This window comes from Parasteatoda tepidariorum, chromosome 8 (genome assembly GCF_982258835.1).
Source record: "Parasteatoda tepidariorum strain Cologne lab strain chromosome 8, Ptep-v5.0, whole genome shotgun sequence".
Taxonomy (NCBI): Eukaryota; Metazoa; Arthropoda; class Arachnida; order Araneae; family Theridiidae; genus Parasteatoda; species Parasteatoda tepidariorum.
The window spans coordinates 66562806-66587269 of NC_141762.1; the positions used below are offsets into that span (position 1 = coordinate 66562806).

Below are 24464 nucleotides of genomic sequence, written 5' to 3' on the forward strand. Positions count from 1 at the left end.
TTGTAACATATTTGAACTTCTTGCCATTAATATATATGGGAGTAGTAGCAATCTGAAAATTATAATCAGTAGTTTAGTCTAAAGAGCAGTCGCAAATTTGGATACCTTAATGTTAATATCAGTATTTGCATATTTATTTTGCCATATTTTGGATTTTTTTTTTTAAGCAAACAAATCTTTTTTCCATACAATAATCTATGTTTATCCAAAGAAATTTAAATGCAAAAAAAATATTTAATAACTATTTAAAATTTTTCATTTTACATATAATTGTTAAATTGTAAGGTCAAAAAAAATTATACATCATTTCAAATTATGTAAATGAAAAAATAACACAAAATTAGTCAAATAATTTTTGAGAAATAGAATTTAAAAAAGGGACATTTCTAAAACTCATAAAATTATGGAGCCAATTTTGCTCATTCAAATAGAAAAATTTTCAGCCAATTGTCATTCAAAATTACATGTAAAAATTTACATGTCCTACAATTCAAAATTTTATTGACTCTCAATAAATAAATAATAACAAAATATACAAAAATAAATTTTATACATGGAATTATTTTTGAATCAACGAATTTTATAATTGTGAGCAAAAAAAATTTTATTTGCTTCAAAACTTCTGCTATATGGCTAAATACACAGTAAGAGAATTTAACATAACACTTTTGGCAGATATTCTGCGGAAATTATTAGGATAAATTTTCCAAATTGCAACTAACCCTCATATTTGAGCTGCGATGGTTCAGGGTATGGAGCGTTTGCCTTTCGATGAGATGAACGAGGTTAGAATCCTGCATCCAGCTCACGCTGAAAACAAAGCTGACGTGAAATATCCTCAGTAGTGGACGGATTGTGGGTTAGGGTCTCCTCAGCGTCAGGTAAACCATGGGAGGTTAGCCTGACACTGAGGGGTCTTCCTCTCTATGTAACCCAAATGTGGGTTAGTTCCATCAAAACATCCCCCACAAAGACAAATTTCTCCTAATACTTGGTCAAGGAGTTCTCTTGTCTTCTGGATTGGGTTCAAAATTGGAAGGCTATGGAGTTGAACATTAGAAGCCGTAAAACCCACATTTGGTCAGCTGTTCAACAAACCCTCATACTTAGGTAAATCAAAAATCCAATTCGGTTGATAAAAGAAATATAGAGAATAACGAAACAAAAAGTATAGAGAGTATTTATTCAGGGGAAGAAAAACATTTATGTCTGTGTCTGTAACTCCTTGCCTTAGTTAGCCTTGCCTCCTTAGTTACTCCTTGAATAGTTAGTACTAATTTATTAGCATATTTGAGGTCACCCTTTTCAAGTATTAAGATTGCACTTAGTTTGTGAAAATCTGATCGTTAAAAGAGTCATTTAAGGTAATATCATTTATATTTTGCATAGATAACTTATGATTTAAATACTTCAAATATAATTATGTTACTATAGGGCAAATTTTTTATACTGGTTTATTGTAACAGCTGCACCCCTAAAGCCAGCATGGGTTGTAAACAGGTTAACAACCTTATTATTAACCTATTATTCAGCCTTTTTAAGTCTTTTATCAAGAAATTAGCAATTAAATAAAATACCTTAAGCTATTAATTATTACTCAGAGGTAAAAAGAAAAACTGAAATATATTATTCGATTAAAAAATAAACGCTGAAAAATAAAAATTTTGATAAACAAAAAACAAAATCATACCATCAGTAAATCGAGGTTTTGGTGCCATTTTCTAAAAGACTGAGAAAACGTTTAATTTAGCAATTTAAAAAAATTTTCAATAAATCTTAAGGATCCTTGATTAGTAATTTTCATCTTATTGAATTTCTGTCTAAAATTACCAATGCTATCGCCCAACAGCACAATTTTTTGATAACATGCTATTAATGGAAAGTACACTTTTCAATAAATATTTAGGAATTCTAAGAACTAAATTTTTTTACTTCGGTTAAAATCTCGTTGGTTTAAGGTTTAAATCAGGGACTAATATAGGGGATAAGGACATTTAACTTTCCCGGGGGGGGTTTAGAAAAGCAACACGCTTTTGACAGACCGGTTTTACGCACGAAAAGTGGCGTTCGCGTCGTCGTAGTGATTATTTTCTGACATCTCCGCCGTACCTTTGCATTGCGCGTAATCAGTGTTGATCATTAAAAAGCAATTTAATTTAAATTCTAAAACTTTTTCATTTCCGTAAACCAGTTTATTATTTTGTATATTGCTTAAAGATGTCTATTCATTACTCATAATTTATTTGTTTGTTTATTGAAGCTTTAAAAGCAGAGATCATTCAGATTACGAGCAATTATATACTATAGTTTCGGTTTTGTTTAGTTTTGGTTTTCAGAACTTAGATTAATTAAAACCGAAGGAAAGATATTTACTTATCCAACCATAGTTGTTAGTTTGAAGCGTCTGGTTCTATTATAACTGAAGTATAGATACTTATATTAGCATTTTTTTATATTTAAAAATATGATTTAACAGAAGGAGTTCGAAACTAAAATCCTTTGAATTTTTTAAGTTTACTATTATTGTTTTAAAATCGTAATAATTAAAAATGCACATCAATGACACATTTTTTTAAAGCCATGCAACCGTAAATTTGTTAAATTTTCCGATGAGAATTAAAAATAAAAATCTTTTTCATGAAAATAATTATTCGTAGTATTTATTATGAACTCGATTGTATTATCTATTAATTTCCGATCTTTATTAATGCCTTTGCACAAATAATTATTCAAATTATTATAATATATATATATATATATATATATATATATATATATATATATATATATATATATATATATATATATATATATATATATATATATATATATATATATATATATATATACACTGGTTATCATAAATTAAGGAAAATTCACAAAAATCGCGATAACTCAAAAAATTACACATGGAATTTTATGAAACTTACCCACAATATACAACACATAGTAAGGTATTAAACAACATAAAAAGAAATTATCAGACATTAATAGTAGTATAGAAATTAGCACATGTATAAAATAAACAAATTGGAAGTATCGGTTTGCAATAGAAAAAGTACCTTTAATATGGAATATGATTGCCTCTAGAAGCAATACAGCACAAACAGCGATGTGTGATGCTTTCAATTATGCGGTCTATCAGTTCAATAGGAAGTGAGAGCCATTGCTCTTGTAAAGCAGTTGCAAGCGTGGCAAGGGTCTGAGGGGGCGGATTGATGGCAGATACACGCCTCCCTAGAGCATCCCAAACGTGCTCGATAGGATTCAAGTCCGGGGATCGAGCTGGCCACTCCATGCGAGTAATTGTTTCCTGTTGAAGATAATCATCAACAATGCGAGCTCTGTGTGGTCTTGCATTATCGTCCTGTAACAGGAAGCAATCACCAATTGCCCCGGCATATGGGCGCACATAAGCATCAAGGATGTTGTCTCGATAAACCTGAGCATTCACGGTTCCCCTTGGAAAGACATGGAGGTATGTGCGCCCTCCTAAGGATATGCCTCCCCAAACACAGACACTGCCTCTTCCGTATGCATCTCTTTCACGGATGTTTGATGGATGATAACGGGTCCCAGGTTCTCTCCATATCAAATAACGTCTACTGTCACTTTCTAGACTAAACCTGGACTCATCCGTAAAGAGAACAGGCCTCCATTGATCTGACGTCCAGTGGACATGTTGTCGGGCCCACTGCAAACGGTCTCTCCTATGGCGTGATGTGAGCGGCACGCAAATGGCTGGTCGTCTCGCATACAGACCACCTTCGTGGAGCCTTCTGCTCACAGTTGACGTTGACACCAACCTTCCGGTGGCTGCAGCAAGAGAGGATCTAAGATGTGTCGGAGTAGCGGTTCTATTCCTGCGTGCACTTAATGTCAAATATCGGTCATCGGCACTGGTCGTAACAGTTGGCCGTCCTTGACTGAACCTCCTAGATGCCGAATCTGTGGTTTGAAATTGCCTCCAAAGTCTATGAACCACAGATGGACTCACATTTAGCCATCTGGCCACTTCTGATTGACTCTGCCCTGCCTCTAGTCTCCCGATGGCTCTCCATCGTAGTTCTTCAGGCAAATGATGCCTAGAGGTCATTATTACGAATTGGCTATCTCAGATTTTCAATGTCGCAATCACAGTAAAATTTGTGTGCTTTCTCTCAAACTTGGACTTTTATGCTCCAGGCAGATGACGTAAGCCGAGTGCAGCGCCACTAATTTGCATATTGCAATTTTACTCAGCTACTCTTAGTGGACAACATATGCAAATTTTGCACGGTTTGGCTTACTTTTGAAAGAGTTATCGCTATTTTTGTGATTTTTCCTTAATTTATGATAACCAGTGTATATATATATATATATATATATATATATATATATATATATATATATATATATATATATATATATATATATATATATATATATATATATATATATATATATATATATATATATATATCAGTATCAAAATTTCCCAATTCATTACTTAATGTCCGCGTAAGACTATGTACCTTGCTAATTAATTGCCCACAATCAAATGCTCTTCATTTTGTTTTGATTTACAAGGAATATAGATAAAATAATTCATAATTTATGTAAATATTTAAACATTGCTGCCTTTATGAATGTTTTTTTTAAGAAAACAATCATATTTTGCGTTACACGTAAAGGGAAACCCCGAAAATATCTTTCAGATTGCTTGACGCTTAAGGAGTTCTAGCGAAATGCTCAGTAATCGTAATGAATTTTTTTTATATAATAAATAATTTTTTTAGCGTCTTTGACAGACAGTCAATTATTTCGGTGAATATAGCGAGATGCTCTTCATATTTTTTGTAATTTTTAACTCATTCCAAAAATCAAAGTAACGTGCAATTTAAATATCGGCGTAAAACAATGTTTATAAAAGTTATAAAAATAATTTATTTTAACCAAGATTAAGTTGAAATTAAAGTGATAAAATTTTGCGTTACACGCAAAGGAAAACCTAGAAAATGTTTTTCAGATTGCTTGGCGGTAATAGGATTTCAACTAAATGTTCATCTTTATCTCAATGAAATTATTTTTTTATAAGCAGCCATTTTTTATTATTAATCAGGCCTAGCTGTTGTGGTTCAGAAGATCAGGAGTCTCCTTGAAGTCAGGCTAACCGTGGGATGTTTTCCTCAAAATGTAACGTAAATGCGGGCTAGTTCCATCAAGAAGTCCAATACGGAGGCAAATTTTTCTCAATACTTTATAAAGGACTCTCCCTGTCTTTTGGATATGATTTAAAATTGAATTTACGGAGTTAAACATGAGTAGGCGTAAGCACATAATTAGGTCGGCTGTTCGACGACGGTTATAAAATTATGAAATAGATAAGGTATCAACTTGCTGAATATAAACGAAAAGCTCTTCTTTTTAACTCAACCAGTAAAACAAAATAAGCCACAATTTAAGTATCGAATTACAATTATATACTTATGAAAGTTATAAAAATAATCTATTTTATTAAAGTTATAAAAGAAAGTTATAAAAATAATCTATAGTTCTAAAATAATCTATTATTGATAATTTATAAAATTAAAATATCAAATTTTGCGTTACATGCTAAAGAAAACTACAAATGCGTTTTTCAGATTGTTTTTATCGGTAATAGGTATTCCAGCTAAATGTTCATTATCTAAAAGAAGTTATTTTTAAATAATCAATAATTTTTTTTCTTCCCATCCTTGATAGATGGCTTAACATCTTTGTGAAAGGAAACGTCCTTATTATTTTTAATTCAACCCAGAAATCAAAATTACTCATAAGTTACTTGGAGTACAATCATAATCATTAAAGTTATGAAAATAACTTATTTCAATTAAGGCTAAATAGAAATAATCAAATTTTGCGTTACATGCAAGGAAAAACCGCAAAAGTCTTTTAGATTGCTGAACGGTAATAGGATTCTAGCTAAATGTTCATTATCGCAATGAATTATTTTTTCAACAATTAATTTTTTTTATCATCCTTGAGAGACTAATTGTCATATTAGTTGATGTTGTGAAGCACTTTTTACTTTTAACACGACCCAGAAATCAAAGTACCTTGCAATTTAAATATCAGAGTAAAATCATGTTTATAAAAGCTTTTGTAGTAACCTATATTGTATTTAAAATTAAATTAAAATTTTGACAAATCAAATGTTGCGTTAAATGCAAAGGAAAACCACGAAAAAATCTTTTAGATAACTGAACAATAATAACATTACAGCCGTATGTTCATTATCGCAATGAATTATTTTTTTAACCATTAATTTTCTTATCATCCTTGACAGACAAATTGTCATCTTAGTGGATGTTGTGAAATACTTTTTTTATATTTTTAACTTTTAACACGACCCAGATATCAAAGTAACTTGCAATTTAAATATCAGAGTAAAATCATGTTTATAAAAGCTTTTGTAGTAACCTATATATTATTTAAAATTAAATTAAAATTTAGACAAATCAAATGTTGCGTTAAATGCAAGGAAAACCACGAAAAAATCTTTTAGATAACTGAACAATAATAACGTTACAGCTGTATGTTCATTATCGCAATGAATTATTTTTTTAACCATTAATTTTCTTATCATCCTTGACAGACGAATTGTCATCTTAGTGGATGTTGTGAAATACTTTTCTTATATTTTTAACTTTTAACACGACCCAGATATCAAAGTAACTTGCAATTTAAATATCAGAGTAAAATCATGCTTATAAAAGCTTTTGTAGTAACCTATATATTATTTAAAATTAAATTAAAATTTAGACAAATCAAATGTTGCGTTAAATGCAAAGGAAAACCACGAAAAAGTCTTTTAGATAACTGAACAATAATAACATTACAGCTGTATGTTCATTATCGCAATGAATTATTTTTTTAACCATTAATTTTTTTATCATCCTTGACAGACAATTTCACATCTAAGTGGATGTTGTGAAATACTTTTCTTATATTTTTAACTTTTAACACGACCCAGATATCAAAGTACCTTGTTATTGAAATAGAGGAGTAAAATCGTACTTTGAAAAACTTTTTGAATGAAAATAATTAGAATTTCCATTACACACAAATGAAAACCAAGAAAACGCTTTACTACCAAACTAATTGTACGCTAACAGGCTAGCTTGGAATGTTTACTAAAATGTTCTTTATTTTATTTATTTATTTATTTTTTGTAAGTACATGAATTGTGTGTTTTATTTTATTTCAAATATTTGAATTTCAGAATGATATAAAGAATTAAATTTTAAAACATATTAGTTTTTTTTTTTTTTTTAATTTTAAAATTTACGAATTTTAAAATTAAAAAAATCTGGAAAAAAAATGTGTCATAAAATTTGCGAATTTCAGATTTTTCTGGCAAAGAGACTGAATGTTATCAATTAATATTAATCATTACAACTTATAAAAATCAAATAAAAAAAGAACAAATTATGTACAGCTGCAATAAACAAGCACCGCAGTTCACTAGAGGGCGTGGATATAGAGTACAAACTAGTTACTAGACCAGTGATGTCAACGTTCACCGTGACGTCCGTTTGGTCGAGTGATTGATCTTTCTGCCTTTATATCTATGGTTTAAATCAACGGTTTAGTGTCCGAGGTGGTAAGGAGTGGTATTTGAGGCTTCGTTTTAAACCATATTTTTTGCTTATAGCTTACTACTAAGAAGTCAAACAAAATTAAAAAAGTAAAACAGTCAATGAACAAAAATAAGCAGTAGGAAAAGTATGCCATTTATTAGCATAAAAACCGGATATGACAGTTACACGAAGCCGTAGGTGTTATTAAGCGGCAAAACTGAATTGCTTAAAAAAATTAATACTTACGAAGTATTTTATTTAAGACATACATAGACATAACCTAATAATGGACAACTGGGATTTTGATTGCCCACAATTTGTGGATTTTGCAGCTGCTTTAAATAGTCCATCAGATGAGATTTTTCATGGTAAGTATCTAGTAAAAGGAGTTGGCTCAACGTCTATTGAATGTACTTTATCATTTCTTCTTTTTAAAAATTATTAAGCTTGTTACATTTCATTAATTTTGAAATGTATCCGCAATTGTTGGGATTTTGGCAAGTCTGGATAATAGGTAGTCAGAATAAACCACTAAACATGCGTTATTTAAAAATTAACGTTAAAACAAATGATTTGTAAATATTTTATTTAATTTAATTTATATTAATGTTTTGTTACTACGGTGTGCGAAGTTGCTTATTTTCGTTTTTAAAAAGCCCTTAGACTACCCTTTTCAATGGGTGTCTTTAAAAAGTTCATGTCGAAAATCATGTCATGTATGTAAAAACGTCGTTTTCACACTTCTATTGTTTTCACAATTGATTTAATACTAATCTTTTTTTGCGTACAGTTGGTCCGTGGTGTAAGAAAGTGTGAATAATTAGACATGTTTCATTAAATACTTGTGAGTGCTTATACTGAGCTGAATTCGATAGGAAGGATTATTGCGCTTTCATGCGAGATTCTTGATTTTAACATCATTTTTTGCAGTCTGAAATCAAACCGAAAAATCTCTCGAATTTTTGTTAATGGGGAACAACTAAACATTGCTAATTTTTTTTACTAATAGCAAAAAAACATTTTATTTCTCTTTTTAATTACATTGTTGGTGAAGCACTTTTGTCAATGATAAGCCAACTCCCACCCTTCTATTTATAAATCGGTACTTTAATCCTTAAACATGGGGTTCATTTGCTAATTACTTTCATGTGGTTAAAGAGAAATAACAATCACAAAGCTTCATCTCCTCAAAATTTTCAACTCCCTTTAATTTAATAAAGATAAGAGTTAGTTGAGATTTTTAAATGTAGGATTAACTACCCGAGGGACTATCCATTAAGTGCATTGAATCTTCTTACTGTTATTGTACTTTATTATGATTTTTTCACTCATTACTTTTAAAATTTTCAGTGCGCTTAACACTTTTTCTGTGGCAATGACTCTCCTCTGTCCCACCTTCTGCTCTTAAAAGTTCTCCCGCAGCATTGAAATTGGAAAGAAAAGCAGAAATTCCTTTAAAACTTGTTTATTTTATTTTTAAAAATAATTATCAACTGCAATCAATAACCATGTTCACTAGTACAACAACAAAACACTGTGAATAATCCTGGAAGACTAATTATCTCGGCCGTCCCGATGAAAGGGCTAAGTTGTAACATGCAAAAACTTCATATCTAGGGACAAGATTTAAAAAAAGTGTGAAGTGAGGAGCTTTCACTATTTTAAAGGCTGCAAAAAAGTCCTATATTCAGATTTGTCATTAAAGTTTTCTTAGTTTGCTCAATTGTTTACACGTCTTTATGTATTCAGTATTGTCAATAATTATAATCTTGCTAATGTTTTGTTTAATATGCTTTCATAAATAACTTTAATTTAAATCTAAAAAGGACGATCAATAATTTTTTTCCTACTAGTTAAAATTTTGAGTTAAAATTAATTATTTTGCTTAAAGTAATTATTAATTTAAAAAATAGAATAAGCCACTCAATATGGAATATATTTAAAATTGGGCATAAATTATTTTTATGATAGCTAACATAATCAATAAAAGAGTTCTTTTTAAGAATCTTGTTATTTTACATAGTTTTTGAAAATTATTCTGCATTTTGTTAATATATATTAACAAGATTCAAAATAAATTTCAATATTTTGTACATATATGTGTGTGTGTGTGTCTAAATATGAACTTTCAACAATGAGAAGGGGAAAAAAATATTTGTGCATTATTTATTTTTACTCAATTAATTATTACTATAATTATTATAATTACCAAAAGATTATTTATTTTACCCAACTTCTGTGTTTTACATTATGCTCTATTGTATTTTTTTAGAAATATAATATCACAAAAGCAATATCAGAGGTATTGATTGCTACAGCATTTCAATTAAAATGAAAAAAGTTTGCATATTTGTTTTTATTTTCTCGTGTTGAAAGATTAATGCTGCCTAAACAATCATTTTGGTTTCAAGACTCAAAATTTCTCATATTTTGAGGAATTTGTGGATTTAAATTGAATTTGTCAGAGTATTGCACATCATAATGTGATTATTCGGAATTTGTAATAGTGTTCTATCAAAAACACAATTCAAATTTTAAAAAGCATATGAAAGTCCTTAGCAATATCAGTTGAAACTTCAGTTGACAAAACCATGTGGATTTACAATAAAATTGTCGCCTATTGTTTGCATCGAAGTGTTTCTCGTAATTAACCATATAAAACAATAGAGCATTAAAAATTTGAGATTTTTTTTTTTAAAAAACAAGAATGTGAGAATTGGTAGCAATAACTGTTGAAAATGCTATTGCAAAACTGTATTTATAATGAAATGTTTAAAAGCGTTTAATTTATTTTTTAATAAAATAAATTATCCTTAATGTTTCAATCTTATTTATAATTTTTATTTACATTCTAATTAAATATAAATGTTAAATTTTTTTTTTTTTTTTAAATCTTGAACTTTTGCACCTGGAAAATCTACCTTTTTGCGTAGATGTTTTATGGATAGTAAATGTTCTTGAAATACTCTGCATCTAAAATATATTAGATATCATATCATGTAATAGTTGCATAAAATATACTACATTTCTTATGTTGATGGCTATATTAAAAGAAGCAATTGTTAATTTTTTTTTCCTTCAACTTTTTTGAAGAAAGCAAATAATGTGAAAAAATATCTTTCAGATGTAGCGAGTGATGTGCAAGAGGCTGCCAACTTTGAAAGGTAAATGTTATTTTTATTAAGGCATCTAAATACAAAAAAAAATTTCTGGTGAAAGTCATCATTGTTAAAGATTTGGAGAAAAAAAAACTTTTATTTTACTTTATGCTATTAGTGTTTTATTGTATCATAAAATAAAATAGAAGCTTTTTTTACTAAATTTAACTTTAAGATATTTATGCGTTTTCTTAATATTTCAAATAAAAAAAAGTGAAAACTTGGTCTTGGTTCTCAAAAGGTGCTTCATCAGTAAGGGTAAGTGTAAGGAATAATTTAAGCCAGAAGTTGCTGGTAATCTTAAAAGCAATACTTGCGTTGCAATTCACACTTCCTAGAGCTATGCGTGACATTGCCTAGATGTTTTCAGTCCCATTCTGGCAATTCCTCTCAGCAGAAAGTTTGCTGGCCATTTCGAATCTCAACTTCTTGACCATGGTTGACATATTTGTTTAATCAATAGAGCTATGTTTGAAGGCTTCCCTTTTTCATAAATTGGTGCGAGGAGAGAGACAACTACACAAAAGAATTAAATATTGATTATAGTATTTATATGAAGGATTAATTCACATATTACAGAGTTCTCTCTAGGAACAAAAAAGGGCTGAGCGCTTCCTCACAGAAAAGGGCACTTTGAGTTTTGAAAGGGTACTTGACACACACTTAACATCGTAAAAATTTATTAATGTGTAATATTATGTAATGACTGAATTTGATCCTTAACAATTTATAAATTACCCTCTTATACTATTTTATGCGTGTATTTCACAGGGGTGATTGTATTCCGGTTGTACCCCAGAAAACCAGGTTTTTCGTATCCTCCTGCCGGGTCTAAAAGCTAGGAACAAGACCATTGATTCTTGGACTGCCACTAGTCAAAAACTTATAATCTGGCAAATTTTTTCGGGGGCTCTTCAATCTAAAATGTAAATTTTGAAATTTTTGTTAAATTCTGTTAACGAGACGTTTATGTTCATGTAATTCTTGCCAGTTGGCGGAGATCCACCAATTTGATTCCTTTGTTTTGACAGATTTAGAACTGTGCTGAAATTCGTATACATCGTGGTTCATATTCGCTTATTATTTCAATAAACTTAATCGAACAACGATTTTCGTATTCAGCTGATTTTAAAGTTGCGTGTTTCCATCCGTATTCACGTGATTTAAAAATATTCCAATTCGCATGATTTTAAAATCCAATATTGTTATTTTTAAGAGCTAAATTTTTTCTCAAAATAGTTATTATAAAAGTCAGGGTTTTTAAAGGTGCTTATTTTGGATTTTCGTTTTTTAAAAGCCCTTAAATGTGCTTTTTGTCATTGGGTGTTATTAAAAAGTGCTTAATTTTCTCTTTTCCAAAATGAGATTTTTGCATGAGAAGTGCTTTCAAATATTTTTGAGTGCTTAAAAGGTGCTTAATTTTTGTTGAAAAATTTGGCTACGCACCCTTTTCGAAAATGAGATTTTTTTTTTTTTTTTCCTTTGCCATGTTGATTTTCGCAGCATATTATTCGAAACATTTTCAAATTGTTCTATTCAAAGTTTTTACGAATTATTCAAACACAAAGCATTTCAGCGTATAGTAGTTCCATAACGTATAAAAGCGCCTATCATTTTAAAAGTTTGATGAAATGCTTGCGGGTCTGTGTGTGCATATACTGAGCTGGATTCAGTGGGAATTATTCTTGCACTATCATGTGCAACTCGGCTGCATTTTGCCAGAGAGTCACAATTTTCGGCTTCAATTTCCCCATTCTGAAATCGAACCGAAAAATCTTTATATTTTTATGGTGGCTAATGTAGTCAAGAGTTCTTTTTCAGAAACTAGTTATTTTATCATGATCATGTAAAGTCTTTGAAAATTTTGCATTTTGTTAATGTATATAGAAATATTTTTTAAGTGCTTTAAAGGTGCTTTTTTTATGATTTGTCTACGCACCCTGATCTCTATGTTCTGCATAATCTTTAGCTTTACTATATGAATGTTATTTTAACATATAAAAATTATTTTCTATTACCTATTTAAAATTGCTCATCCAAAAGTTAACAATTAAGTTTCCAAAAAAAATAATTAATAATTACTATTTCCTATCTGTGGATAATTATTAAGTCATAATATTATGTTATTAGATTGTGTATAATTTTGCCTAATTTTATTACAGTAATAATTTGGGACCTAAAGTGGCAACTCCAAAAATTAAACCAAATGATCCTTTGAAAAACTTTCCTTTCATCAACTTTTCTACTGATGATGAAAAATTAGCTACTTTGTCCAAATTACCTGCACGGTTATCAAAAAGTGATGGACATCTCAATCAAATTAAAGAATCAATCAAGTCTCCTGATGATAAAGAAAACCCCAGAACAGACAAAAACAAAAGGAGGACAAGTTTCCCAATGAACTACATTAGAAAGAGAAGAGTATGCCCCAAAACTCCTAACTGCTTGAAGTAAGGAGAAATTTTTCTTTCTTGATATTGTGTGTGTGTATATATATATATATATATTTTTTAATTTTTCTGTATTTATTCAAATATTATAAAAGATTTTTCCAAACTTATAATTAAGGAAGGAATCTTAAGGATTAATTTTATATTATAAAACATAGTTTTCAAGACCGTTTAATATTTTTGGCTTGTGCAAATTTTATGATTATTTTCCACTCTTGCTGTGAAATATTTTGATGCATTTAAGTTACTTGTGTTTTAGAATATTAAAAGACAGGGGCCACGCTAAGCATTTGCCACCTCTCAAAATCCAGGGTTGCAAAAAGCCCACCTACCTAGTTAAACCCGGTCAAGTTTTACTGGGTAAAACTCGCCCTAAAGTGGGTTTTTTCTGAAATTTATTTCTTTTTTATCTTCTGTTATATTAATAGTATAGGGGTAGCGCTTCATGCTCCCGTGCCACGGGTCGTGGGTTCGTTCCTCGGGCCAGGCAAAGTTGACTCAGCCTTTCATCCCTTTAGTGAGTCAATAAATGAGTAACAAGCATGCTTGGGAACTAAGCACTGGGAGTTCCGCAATCGGCTGACCACCTGACCGGAACATCTGCTCCTGCACCCTCATTAGACAACGAACTCTTAGTTAGTGATAAGTTTTAATTTTTGTTAGATTATTTTATTTCATATTTAAATAGATTTACTGTAAATTTATACCATTATATTCTTATGACAATTTACTGTAATTATTGTTCACACTGGGTTTTTTTTTTTTCTTTTAATTCAAAAAATTATAAAATAACTTGATTTTCAATATAAAAAAAGTACTGTATTTCAAAAATTTTCTTTTGAATTTTCTACACAATGAACACTAGTCCTAATTTTTTCCAAATTTTGAACGAGTGGCATTCTTGATACAAAAAAAAATTTATTGGTCATAAGTTTTGTATAGCAGGAAATTTTAAGTACATTTTATTTGAAAAAATGCTTAAAGAGTTAAAATTCAGACAACTATTTGATATAAATGTGATGTTATGTTATTTGTCAATAGATTCCACTAAATTTACTATGCTATTCACCTGTAATTTGTTTTCATTGGATGTATTTATTTATTTTTAATCTATTACAAATTGGATTTTAGGCGAACTTTGAATACCAAATCCAAAGGTGCAAAAACATCTGAAGAACTGGAATTGCAAAAAATTGCTGAGCTTCAAAATATGCTCCACAAACATCTAAGATTGAACAAAATAAATTTGAAAAGACTGAAAAATAATAAGGTCTGTATTTTTAATGTTGTCGCTTTTTGTGTATAGAACTAAATTAAACAGTAGTCCATGTACATATCTTTAATTTGAAACTAAACTTTTGTCTTTCAAAAATATATTATCATGACTGGTTCTAAAACCATATGATATTGTTTATCTTAGCTTAGTGCTGAACATCCGTCTTTAAAATATATAAATATCCATAAAAAATCTTTTAATGTATGTGTTTAAACAGAAAGTTATGCATCCAGACTACAGTTTTATTGAAATAATTTTATATAAACATAATGTTTTGAAAATCAATACAAGTGTACTTTATAAAGTGTTAAAAGTGTACTTTATAAAGTGTTAAAAGTGTACTTTATAAAGTGTTAAAAGTGTACTTTATAAAGTGTTAAAAGTGTACTTTATAAAGTATTAAAAGGGTGTACTTTATAAAGTATTAAAAGGGTGTACTTATTAAATTTAGGTAATGTATCAGATTTGCTACTTTTATACTGAATATAAATTGTTTAAATCTTTTATGTAGTAAAATTTTGTTTAATTAAAGTTCAAATATTGAATAATTGTTCGACACCTTGAATTTGTACTTCTACATTTTTAGTGTTATAATTTGAGTTTTGAAAAAATTATGGAAATTAAACTCATGTTTGTGAAAATTGCAACACCATGAAGGAATCGTCATAATTAAATGATATTTAATACACAGCTGACTAGTAGTAGTACAAATAAATGATTAAATTTTCAAAGCAAACAAACAATAACAAGAGATCAAAATCAGTATTTTGTGTAACCACCACGCGCCGCAATAAGTGCTGTTACACGACGTGGCATGGAGTCAAACAAATTTTGAATATCTGCCTGAGGAAGAGCATTTCATATTGTTCGTGTGCGTACCCAAAGTTCGTCTGTAGAAGCAACAGGACGATGATCACGAGTGAGACGCCGACCAGCGAAATCCCACACATGTTCAATCGGCGATATATCCGGGGAATGCGCAGGCGAAGGAAGAAGCTGTACCTGCCGCGATGCTAAGAAGGATTGCACAGTCCTAGCAATATGAGGGCGGGCATTGTCCTGTTGAAATACAGCGCCTGGCAAGGCTTGAAGGAAGGGAATAGCTTGGGGCTGTAGAACTTCACTGATGTGCCGGTTGCTGTTCAGATTACCCACAATTCGTAGCAATTGAGATCGTCCATGTTATGCTATGGCACCCCAGACCATAACTCCGGGTGTTCGTCCACTGTGGCGTTCGATGACACACTCCGGAAGGTGGCGTTCACCGGCATAGCGTCTGACACGAATGCAGCCATCATGGTACTACAAATTAAACCGGGATTCGTCAGAAATCACGACATGCTGCCAGTCCCTATGCTGGTTGGCCCATTGCAGCCGCAGGCGGCGATGGTTTAGCGTGAGGGGGATACTGTATTGTTATATATTAATTTTCATCGGTACATAAATTTTTATAAACAAAAAAAAAAAATCGAGACATCACAAACCATTATTTGAATTATTAAAAGTATTTTTATTTTATTTTTAATGTTTTTAATCTGTTTTGTACAATCGGCTGGTGGCTGGGTCGCGTCCACGCGACTTTTCCCCATCAAGCAGTAAATGGCTGAAGAGGAGTGACGTAATGATATGAGAGCCTATCAGAGGGCGCTGTTTTTCTCCCTCCTTTTTTTCGAATCTTCGACACAGAGCGTGTTAGCCAGTCTCTTAATTTTTTTTCTTCAAGGTAGTAGGTGTCTTTTTCTAGGTAGACGTTTTAGGGCTACTAGGCCCTGGATCCAGGGACCGGATGACCGATAAGTACCTTTTAAATTGGCGTATTAAATTAGTAATTAATTTTAGTTTATTGATTAGAAATCCGTCTTAAATTAACAATGTCAAAAATTGTTATAATATTAAATTAACTTAAAATAGATGCTTAAATATCTAATAACTCCGCTAATCTTAAACCACGTGCGAGATGATTTTTTTTTTTTAAAACCCAGCCAAATTTTTTATAAATTGTTAAATGAGTGAACTGTTATATGTCCATTAATATATTTTAAATTGTTATAACATTTTGAATTTAAATTGAAGGTGCACCGAATTTTTTTAATATAATTTGTTCAAATTGTTGTTTAACGAAGACACTATATTTGTATAAGTGCAAATACATTGTAATCAAGATTTAAGTTTAAATACATCTTTGTTTTTAAAAGTTAATTTAGTCTTTAATTTTGACTATGTCTCATGCTGTTTCTTTGGGTAGAGATAATGTAGTACACGTGCAGTTTCACAAACATGAGTTTAGTTAGAAACGTTTCAAAATTTCTTGTGTTCTCTTTTATTCCAACTTATTTATTGTTAAAAATGCAAAGTGTCACGTTTGGCTTCTGAGCTGCATGTTTTGAACTCCTGCATTTCGAATAATATATTCAGAGTTCACCCTAGGAGCAAAAAGGGCAGGGTGTTTCCTCACAGAAAGGCGCATTTTGAGAGGCACTCACCACCATTAAAGTTTATCAAAATGTGTAATTTTGTATAAAAATTAAATTTAATCCTCAATTTTTAAATTACCTACTTATACTTTTTATGTGTAAAGTTCACAAAGTAACTTTCATTCAGTATCAAAATAGCAAGAATTTGAAGCTTCTGAAAGATGCTTAAAGGCAAGCGAAAAGATAATCTCTGTGTATAAATTTTCTTCAAAATCATATTTATCATATGCAAATTTTAATTATATAACTAGACAACATAAGAAAAGTCTATGGAATGAAACACAAAATTAAATAATTATGGGTAACTAAATAAATTAGAGGTGAACTTTTCTTTAAAACATATGGTTACGAAAACAATCATTTTCTGAAAAAATAAAATAAAAAAGATGTGTTAAGGGATGGCAGCTTATTTTTACAAAAAGCATTTATAAGACCAAAAGGCAGGCAGGGGTGGGCTGCCCTACTAATATTGCTTAGGTAATCTCAAATCAAAAATATCTCTACCTGTGAAATTATTATGCTGATGATATCTAAAAAGGCAAAAGTACATATTGTTTGTCATAGGAATTACTAATTTCCTAGCCTTTTTAATGCATTATTAAATTTTTATATTTAATCCTTCAATCTTCTACTCAATAAAAATAATCTTTAATATTTTTCCCATTTGTGCAGGAAAAAAAATATTTTTCTGCACAGCTGAAGAAAAAACTGATTTTTTTTTTTTTTTTTTTTTTTTTTTTTGCAAAATATTTTAGCTTTTAATACATTTACAAAAATATTGAATGTTTAAAAGGTTACTGTATTTGTTTGTTTTCAATAAAATTACCATTATTGATTTCTCACATTTTACTTATCATACTGATTTATATTTTAAAGTACTTGAACTAAAAAAAAAGGTTAAGTTATAGTTTTAACAACAATGTATAAATTTTGTTACAATGATTGATTTTAATTTTTTGGTCAGTGTTAATTAAAAATTGTGAATTTGTTGCATATACAAGAAATCAAATTCTGTGTCATTTAAAAAATGCCTTCCAGACCAATTTCTAAACACTAATCAATTTAGAGGAAGCTTAAAAATTATATTTTAAAATGTAAAACAAATATCATATATTTTTAAATTATGGAACAAATGACGTTACGAAAAATATGTCTTTGAATTTTTAAATAAATAAAAAGTGGTGGTTTTCCAGTTAGTCTACTGTCCCAGTACTCAACTATGCTTTTTAAAATAACAAGCAAAAGTTTTGGTTTTTAAATTTTTTGTGTTTGCTTGCAAAATGTGGTTTTACTTAAGGTAATGCAAAAATATTGGTAGTAAAGAAGGGGGTTTACAATGAAAAAATAAAACTTCCTAGTATATCTTCACAATTCTAAATAGAATCAAATTTTTTTTTTTTTTTAAATATTAAATATTTAAAATGTTTTCCTTTATTTACTTACTAGATTCATGCGAAAATTAAAATATTCTTCATTGTTTTTGTAAGGTTTAAGTGAAGGGACAGTGATTACATTTTAAAAGTGACTCGAAATGAAAAAAATGAATGAATTTTTCTACTGTGTGTCTTGAAGTTTTTTCAGGAATTACAAATATATATTTTTTTTTCCTCTGTGTATGTTAATATAAGCATTTTAGCAATTTTTTTTTAATTGTCTACAGCAAAACATGTTTTCTATGTCATTATCAAAATATTTTAGTTTTAATTAAGTTATTTAACAAAGTTTATAATTTATAGGCACCTTTTACTATGGACAAGTTACCAAAAAAGGATGAATCTAAAGTTCCAAGCAAAAAAAACAGTAAGTTTCAAGATAAAAAACTCCTAAATTTTTACTTAGTTCAAAAATGAAAAACGAAAGATTTTATTTCATACTAATATCTACAAATGTTTAACATTTTTCTCTTAATATATTTTCTAAGTTGTTATGCTGGAAAATAGACGAGAGTTTCTCTGATTCTTTCTCAATGCTAATGTAGCTTTTTTTATGTGTTTATTTATACGTTGGTTCATATTTTGTATTACTTTGAAACTACTGCAATGTAAAGTAGCATAACTTTCAAAAATCTTGTTTGTAGAATATCTAATAAAATGTTATTTGGTCACATAACAAAAAGTTAATGCCAACACTAATTTGTCTAAAAATTTACTTTATGTTCACTGTCCGTTAATCTTGTATTTTAATTTAAACCATTTTATTGATTATTTTTTTTGTTTTGTTACGTAGAACATTAAATTTTAATTTTTCTCTTTATAGATTTGTTTGCTGCCCCAAAACCTGCTCCTAAATCTGATAGGTATATCAGTTTTCACTTCTTTTCTCTTCATATAAGTCTTTTCCAAAATTTTATTATTTTTATTGTATTTAGAACATTTATTTTAGTTTTTTTTCTAAAGAATGTATTCTTTTTTTTTTCCATTATCTTACCATCTATATAAGTGTTTCGTTGGACCAAACTGATTCCAATTTTTCTGCAGTTGGAACTTCAACAAAAAAACAATAAAAGCAGAAATACTCTGGATTTTGAATTTTGCAGTACTCTATTATTCATTTTTTCCATGTGACTGAATTCGTGAAATCCTTCAGGGGAAAAGGAGCAAAGCTTACTGTCAGGAAAAAAATTTATGATATTTCCCCAGGATTAATAATTATTACTTGGTTTTAATATCCAATTATTACTCATTTTCTTGAAACTGTATTTTCTTTTCAATATTTTAGTTGATAAAAAAATAATCAAAGTTTATATGAATAAACATATGATTGTTTTAATTTTTTTTCCCCTTCCAAAGAAGCTGTAAAAATGAAAAAAAGAACTGGAAAAAATTATCCATAAAGCATTAAAAGAGATAATGTCTATTAGAAATGGTCTGTTAGATAATGTCTATTAGAACCTATTAAAGCTACACATTTCAGTTTTCCATTTGTTGTATTTTTTTGAAAAGTGAAGACTAAAGTCTAATAAAAACAGAAGTTTTTTTGAAAAAGAGAAAACTAGATAGAAATCAAAACAAAAATCATTCTTACTCTTTAAACGAAAGATTTATCCCTAAAAATCTTAATTTAACTTCATAAAAAAAAAAGTGACCTTAAGTGATAATAACATTCATTAAAAGGGCTCTTTAAAAATAACCGTCATAGAAGGAAAAGTTTTTAAAAAAATTGTCCATAGTTTTGAAGCATAACTTAAACATTGAGAATCTCAGTTTTCTATGTTTTTATTTATCTGTGTTACTGTACTAGATAATAATATAAAAGTTAAGTCTATTAGAAACACTATGATAACATGCTTTGCCTTAGCTAAATCAGAAAAACAAGTAAAAATGCAAACAAAAAAAGTTAATATTTTGAAATATGAAGTGTTGAAAAATGATGAAATTAACTTGCATGGATTTAATTTTTAAATTACAGGTCAATAGAAAGTAAATCTAGATTCAATTCTTTAAATTTCATTTTTCCATTTGTCTTTGAGAACATAAATTAACAAGTTTTAGAACTTAACAAATCTGTGAAAAAACTGTTCCCCTTTTATAGTTTGTTCAAAAATAATTTTCCAAATAATACTTTGCCGAATAATTTGACGTAAGGACCAAATAGTGACTGAATATTCATTACATCCCTCATATAAATGACGACTACGTATGTGTTTACATTTTTGATTTTATTTTTTAAAAGGATTTTAAATCTATAAAGTGTTGTCATTAGGGGTAGATGGAGTAAGATTACTGTAAATTGCTTATATGATACCTAATGACTCCAAACTTATGGACCCATAGTTTAAAAACTTTTGCTCTGAAACATGGTCAATTTTTTTTTATTTATTATTGAAATGATGATTTTATTTTTGCAAGAACTATAACAAAATTACATTTACCCATATTAATAGTTTTTAATACTGATTTTTATTATATTAAATGTGGGTTATCATTTTTCTTTTTTAATTTTCCCTAATTATTATTTTCCAGAAACTTTATTCGTGAAAATAACTTTGCTTGCCGTTCAGCAGTCTTCTCCCAAGGAGTAAAAGAAAACCTCAAGGTTTTGCAGTGTGAGGAAAAGCTAAATGCAGTCGCAAAGAAAAAAGCCCCTTCTAATGTTTTGCGGGACCGTAATGTTCTAAAAGAAGACTCTGGCAATGCTTTAAAAAAGCAGGTAATTATTCAATTGGGCTGACCTCAATAACTTTTCTATTTAATAAGTTATTATGTGATATCTTCTCACATTTTAGCCTTTGTTTGAAAAGTATGATGCTCATGGTGGGATTAAATTTTTACCTCATAAAGAAAAGACCCAGCTGTATCCTTTCAGCTTTGATACAAGTTATGCTTCCTCACATAACGAGAGTCCTCGGTCAGCTAATCTGAGCAAGGTGATTACTTAAATTTTTTTAATGAATTTTTTAAAGTTCTGAGCACATGATCCAGTAGTAAAGTTAATCCAATAATAAAATTCTGTTTAGATCTTCTACTGTATTAGTATTGAACAATACCCAATTTTTAGAAAGAAATAAAAAATTCTATAACAATTGTTTATTCATCTAGAATTTAACTTTATCAAAAGTCAACAAATACTTCATAAATGATTGAGAACTATATTCTTTTCATTAATAAAATAAACTGTCCTAGAATTATTCCATCTTATATAACCAGAATAAATTGATGGATTATAAATACAGCTTTTAAAAAAACAAAATATATTTACTATTTGTCCAAAATTTAATTTGTTGAGCATTGAAATTATTATATATGACTTTTGGTAATTATATTTTAAGTGACTATAAAGTGAACAAATAAAATAAAATTGTAAATTTAAGTATCCAAGCCTTGTTAAAAGTAAATTGCTTTATTTTTTTAATAGATTTTGAAATTAATAAGACTAAAAGTTAACTTTTAATTTTTTTTGTTTTAAATTCTTATTTCTACCTGTGGGCAAAATTTTTTAAAATATTAAACTGTAATTACATAACTTTTATTGCATTTGAAAATAAAAGTTTTTTAAAAATTATACTAAAATAGGAATTTACACTTATTCGCCTGATTATTTAAGTGATCATAACATTCTTAAATAAAAAATATTCTTTCATTTCTCTTTAGTCAAATGGAATATTGAAAATTTTAAATTAATTTTTTTTTTATATGTGTCTGTTATTAATATTGCGAATAAACTCGATCATTGATGCTTATCAGATAGTACTTTTGAAACTCCCTTTTTAATTTTCTTTTTAGATGCAAAAGTCTTTGTCAGTGTCTAGAAACACACCATGTCTTTTGAATAACAAAGAAAATTTGGTGGTTAGTATTGTTTCGTGAATTCATTTCAATTTTCATTTGACATTTTTACGTATCAATTCTGAAATCTGTTCATATTTACAATTGATATGTTTATTTCTCTTTTTTTTTTTTCTCAATTCCTGTGTTTCATATTTTTGTAATACGATGTTTTCTTTACCAAACTTTCACCATCATGCAATCCAGCATGAATGTTGGAAGTTTAAGAAATTTTGCGAGTCAACACATGAAAACTATTCGATGATTCTCCGTTTACAACAAATTATACATCAAGTAATTTTGATGACCAAAAAGAAAAATTTTATCAATTGATAAACACATTCTTATTTATGTTATTTTGATGCAAAATAGAAAACTGTGATTAAAAAGTTTATGCAAATCAAATGATAGGGGAATGTCACTGAATCATACTAAGAGAAACTCCAACAACAAAAATATTTTTTTAAATCAGAATTTTAATTAGGGAAGTAAAATATAAAATTTATCTATAAGGTGTTTGAAATTCAGTAAAATTGTGTGCCGAAGTATGTAATTTTTTTTTTTTTTTTTAAGCATTTAAATGTGTTGAGTTGTCATTGGTATTCTACAACTAGAAAAAAATAGCAAAATATTTATTTAAACCAACTGTCACAATATTACAGCGTATGCCAGTTAAAAGTCAAAAAAATAATAAAATTGCTGTAGAAAGCTGAAGCAGTTTTGTTTGTATTTTTGGCAAAATTACATGTGTACCATCCTTCTTTACTCTTCCTTTTATTAAACTCATTGTTTTAAAAATATTTTTCTTTTCTCCTTATTTAGAAAATATCTATGTGTTATGTTTGATATTGTTCAATAGGACTTCGGATTAACTATGTAGAAGCAGTATACAGGGTTAATTAAAAATATTTTTCAAAAATACATACAAATCATGAACATAGTGAGATGAATTGTATAAAACTTTATTGCCACAGGCATACTAAATTTTCACCTAACCAGGTAATTGAAGATGCAAGATGGGTCAAAGATAATGATAATTTATAACATATATGATTATGCACATTTTTGTTTAAAAGAGCATTTAAAACTAGGTTCTTGAAGTTGTAGCATGTAGCTGTAATGTGACAGATGCATTGATCAGTAACCAATCGTAAGAAGGCAATTTTGAAGGAATGGTATGTAATCATAGTAGTGTTTGTGTTGCATTTGTGATGGTATATTTCTCTGATTCTTTGCTAGTTATCATTTTGCTAACCTACATTTGAAGAATAATTCTGAATTATCTTGTCCTTAGAATATATACTGGAGTCACAAGGGGCTAAAAGAAATATTCCAGTTATTTATTTATTGGCAGTTCTTTCTATCATAACATAATACTCAAATTCGTAGTAAAAGCTTTATTTTTATTTGTCTGATTTTTCTAATTTAATAAACAATTATTCCTTAGACTAAGGCTGTTAATAATGACATTTACCTCTTAATTTTGTCCTCACTCTTTCAAATAAATAATCAACATCCATAATGTAACAATGCAACTGTGTTTTGTCTTTCTTTATATATTTATTTATTTATTTAATTTTGTAGTTTATAAAAGAAAAAGTGAATATTGTGCAAAATTGTTTATTTCATTTTTATTATTTTTTAGAAGTAAGGAAGATATCTCTAGAGTTGTAGTGTACAAAACCTTGGATCAACAATGTTATGAGTACTTTAAAAATTGCATCAAGATCCATTTTATGACTTTGAACATTTATTTGATGAAGTATTTTGTATTTTTTTATGTATTTAGTGTCCTACTTTGGAATTGGTACTATTTGCTTTCATCCATCTCTGTATTTTGATGTATTTATTTCGTAAAATGTGTATATTTCGCTTTTTAAATTGTGTATATACTTAATATTGTATTTAAATTTGATGTGATTCATAAAACTGATGCCTGCTGGAATCTGAATAAAATAAAGTTTGAAATTTTTTAGCCAACAAACTTCTGACTGATTTAAAATTGATTTGTTTCATTATAATTGTTAACATTATATTTTACTTATATAAGAATGTTTAAAATTTAAAACTTCTGATTCTTAATTACATTACTTTTTATAAAACAAAATTAAAAATTCTCAAGTTATTTAAGCATGAAAGAAAGAACATTTCAAAAAATTTTGATTGAAGCATATGTAAGCCCTTAAGTATTTGCGAATATCTTTTTTTCTAAATTAATTTTCTGGTGAAAAGTACAACTTA

General features: G+C 28.7%; 2 protein-coding genes across 5 annotated transcripts in view; one reads left to right on the forward strand and one right to left on the reverse strand.

Annotated features, from left to right (window-relative positions):
• The window catches only part of LOC107443068 (mortality factor 4-like protein 1), a 31167-nt gene extending 23536 nt beyond the window's left edge, over window positions 1-7631 (reverse strand). Inside the window, exons 1-2 of one of the 3 annotated variants that reach the window (XM_087169010.1) lie at window positions 7607-7631; window positions 1691-1972 (exon numbers count right to left, since the gene is read on the reverse strand). In XM_087169010.1, coding sequence (XP_087025136.1) covers window positions 1691-1718 — 28 coding nt within the window. In that variant the 5' untranslated portion in view covers window positions 1719-1972; window positions 7607-7631. Of the gene's footprint in view, window positions 1-1690; window positions 1973-7606 lie in introns of those variants that run through there. The other 2 variants (XM_087169011.1, XM_071181256.2) reach the window with 2 other exon arrangements.
• Window positions 7566-24207, forward strand: LOC107443067 (uncharacterized). 2 transcript variants are annotated; one of them, XM_016056813.4, is made up of 10 exons: window positions 7566-7969; window positions 10726-10765; window positions 12922-13209; window positions 14341-14479; window positions 18696-18759; window positions 19216-19255; window positions 20922-21108; window positions 21185-21325; window positions 22182-22247; window positions 23869-24207. In XM_016056813.4, exons 1-10 carry the CDS (start codon window positions 7888-7890, stop codon window positions 23872-23874), a joined length of 1053 nt encoding a protein of 350 aa, XP_015912299.1. In that variant the 5' UTR covers window positions 7566-7887; the 3' UTR covers window positions 23875-24207. The 2 variants fall into 2 exon arrangements, with proteins under 2 accessions (XP_015912299.1, XP_015912300.1); XM_016056814.4 differs by lacking the exon at window positions 21185-21325 and having other exon boundaries at window positions 7586-7969.
• Window positions 24208-24464: the final 257 nt, after the last annotated feature.

Excerpts from the sequence above, each read along its gene's own strand:
- LOC107443067 (XM_016056813.4), top strand. The coding sequence starts at position 7,888 with ATGGACAACTGGGATTTTGATTGCCCACAATTTGTGGATTTTGCAGCT. Across the intron at positions 18,760-19,215 it reads AGTTCCAAGCAAAAAAAACA|ATTTGTTTGCTGCCCCAAAA; the intron begins GTAAGTTTCAAG and ends TTCTCTTTATAG. Across the intron at positions 21,326-22,181 it reads GGTCAGCTAATCTGAGCAAG|ATGCAAAAGTCTTTGTCAGT; the intron begins GTGATTACTTAA and ends TTTTCTTTTTAG.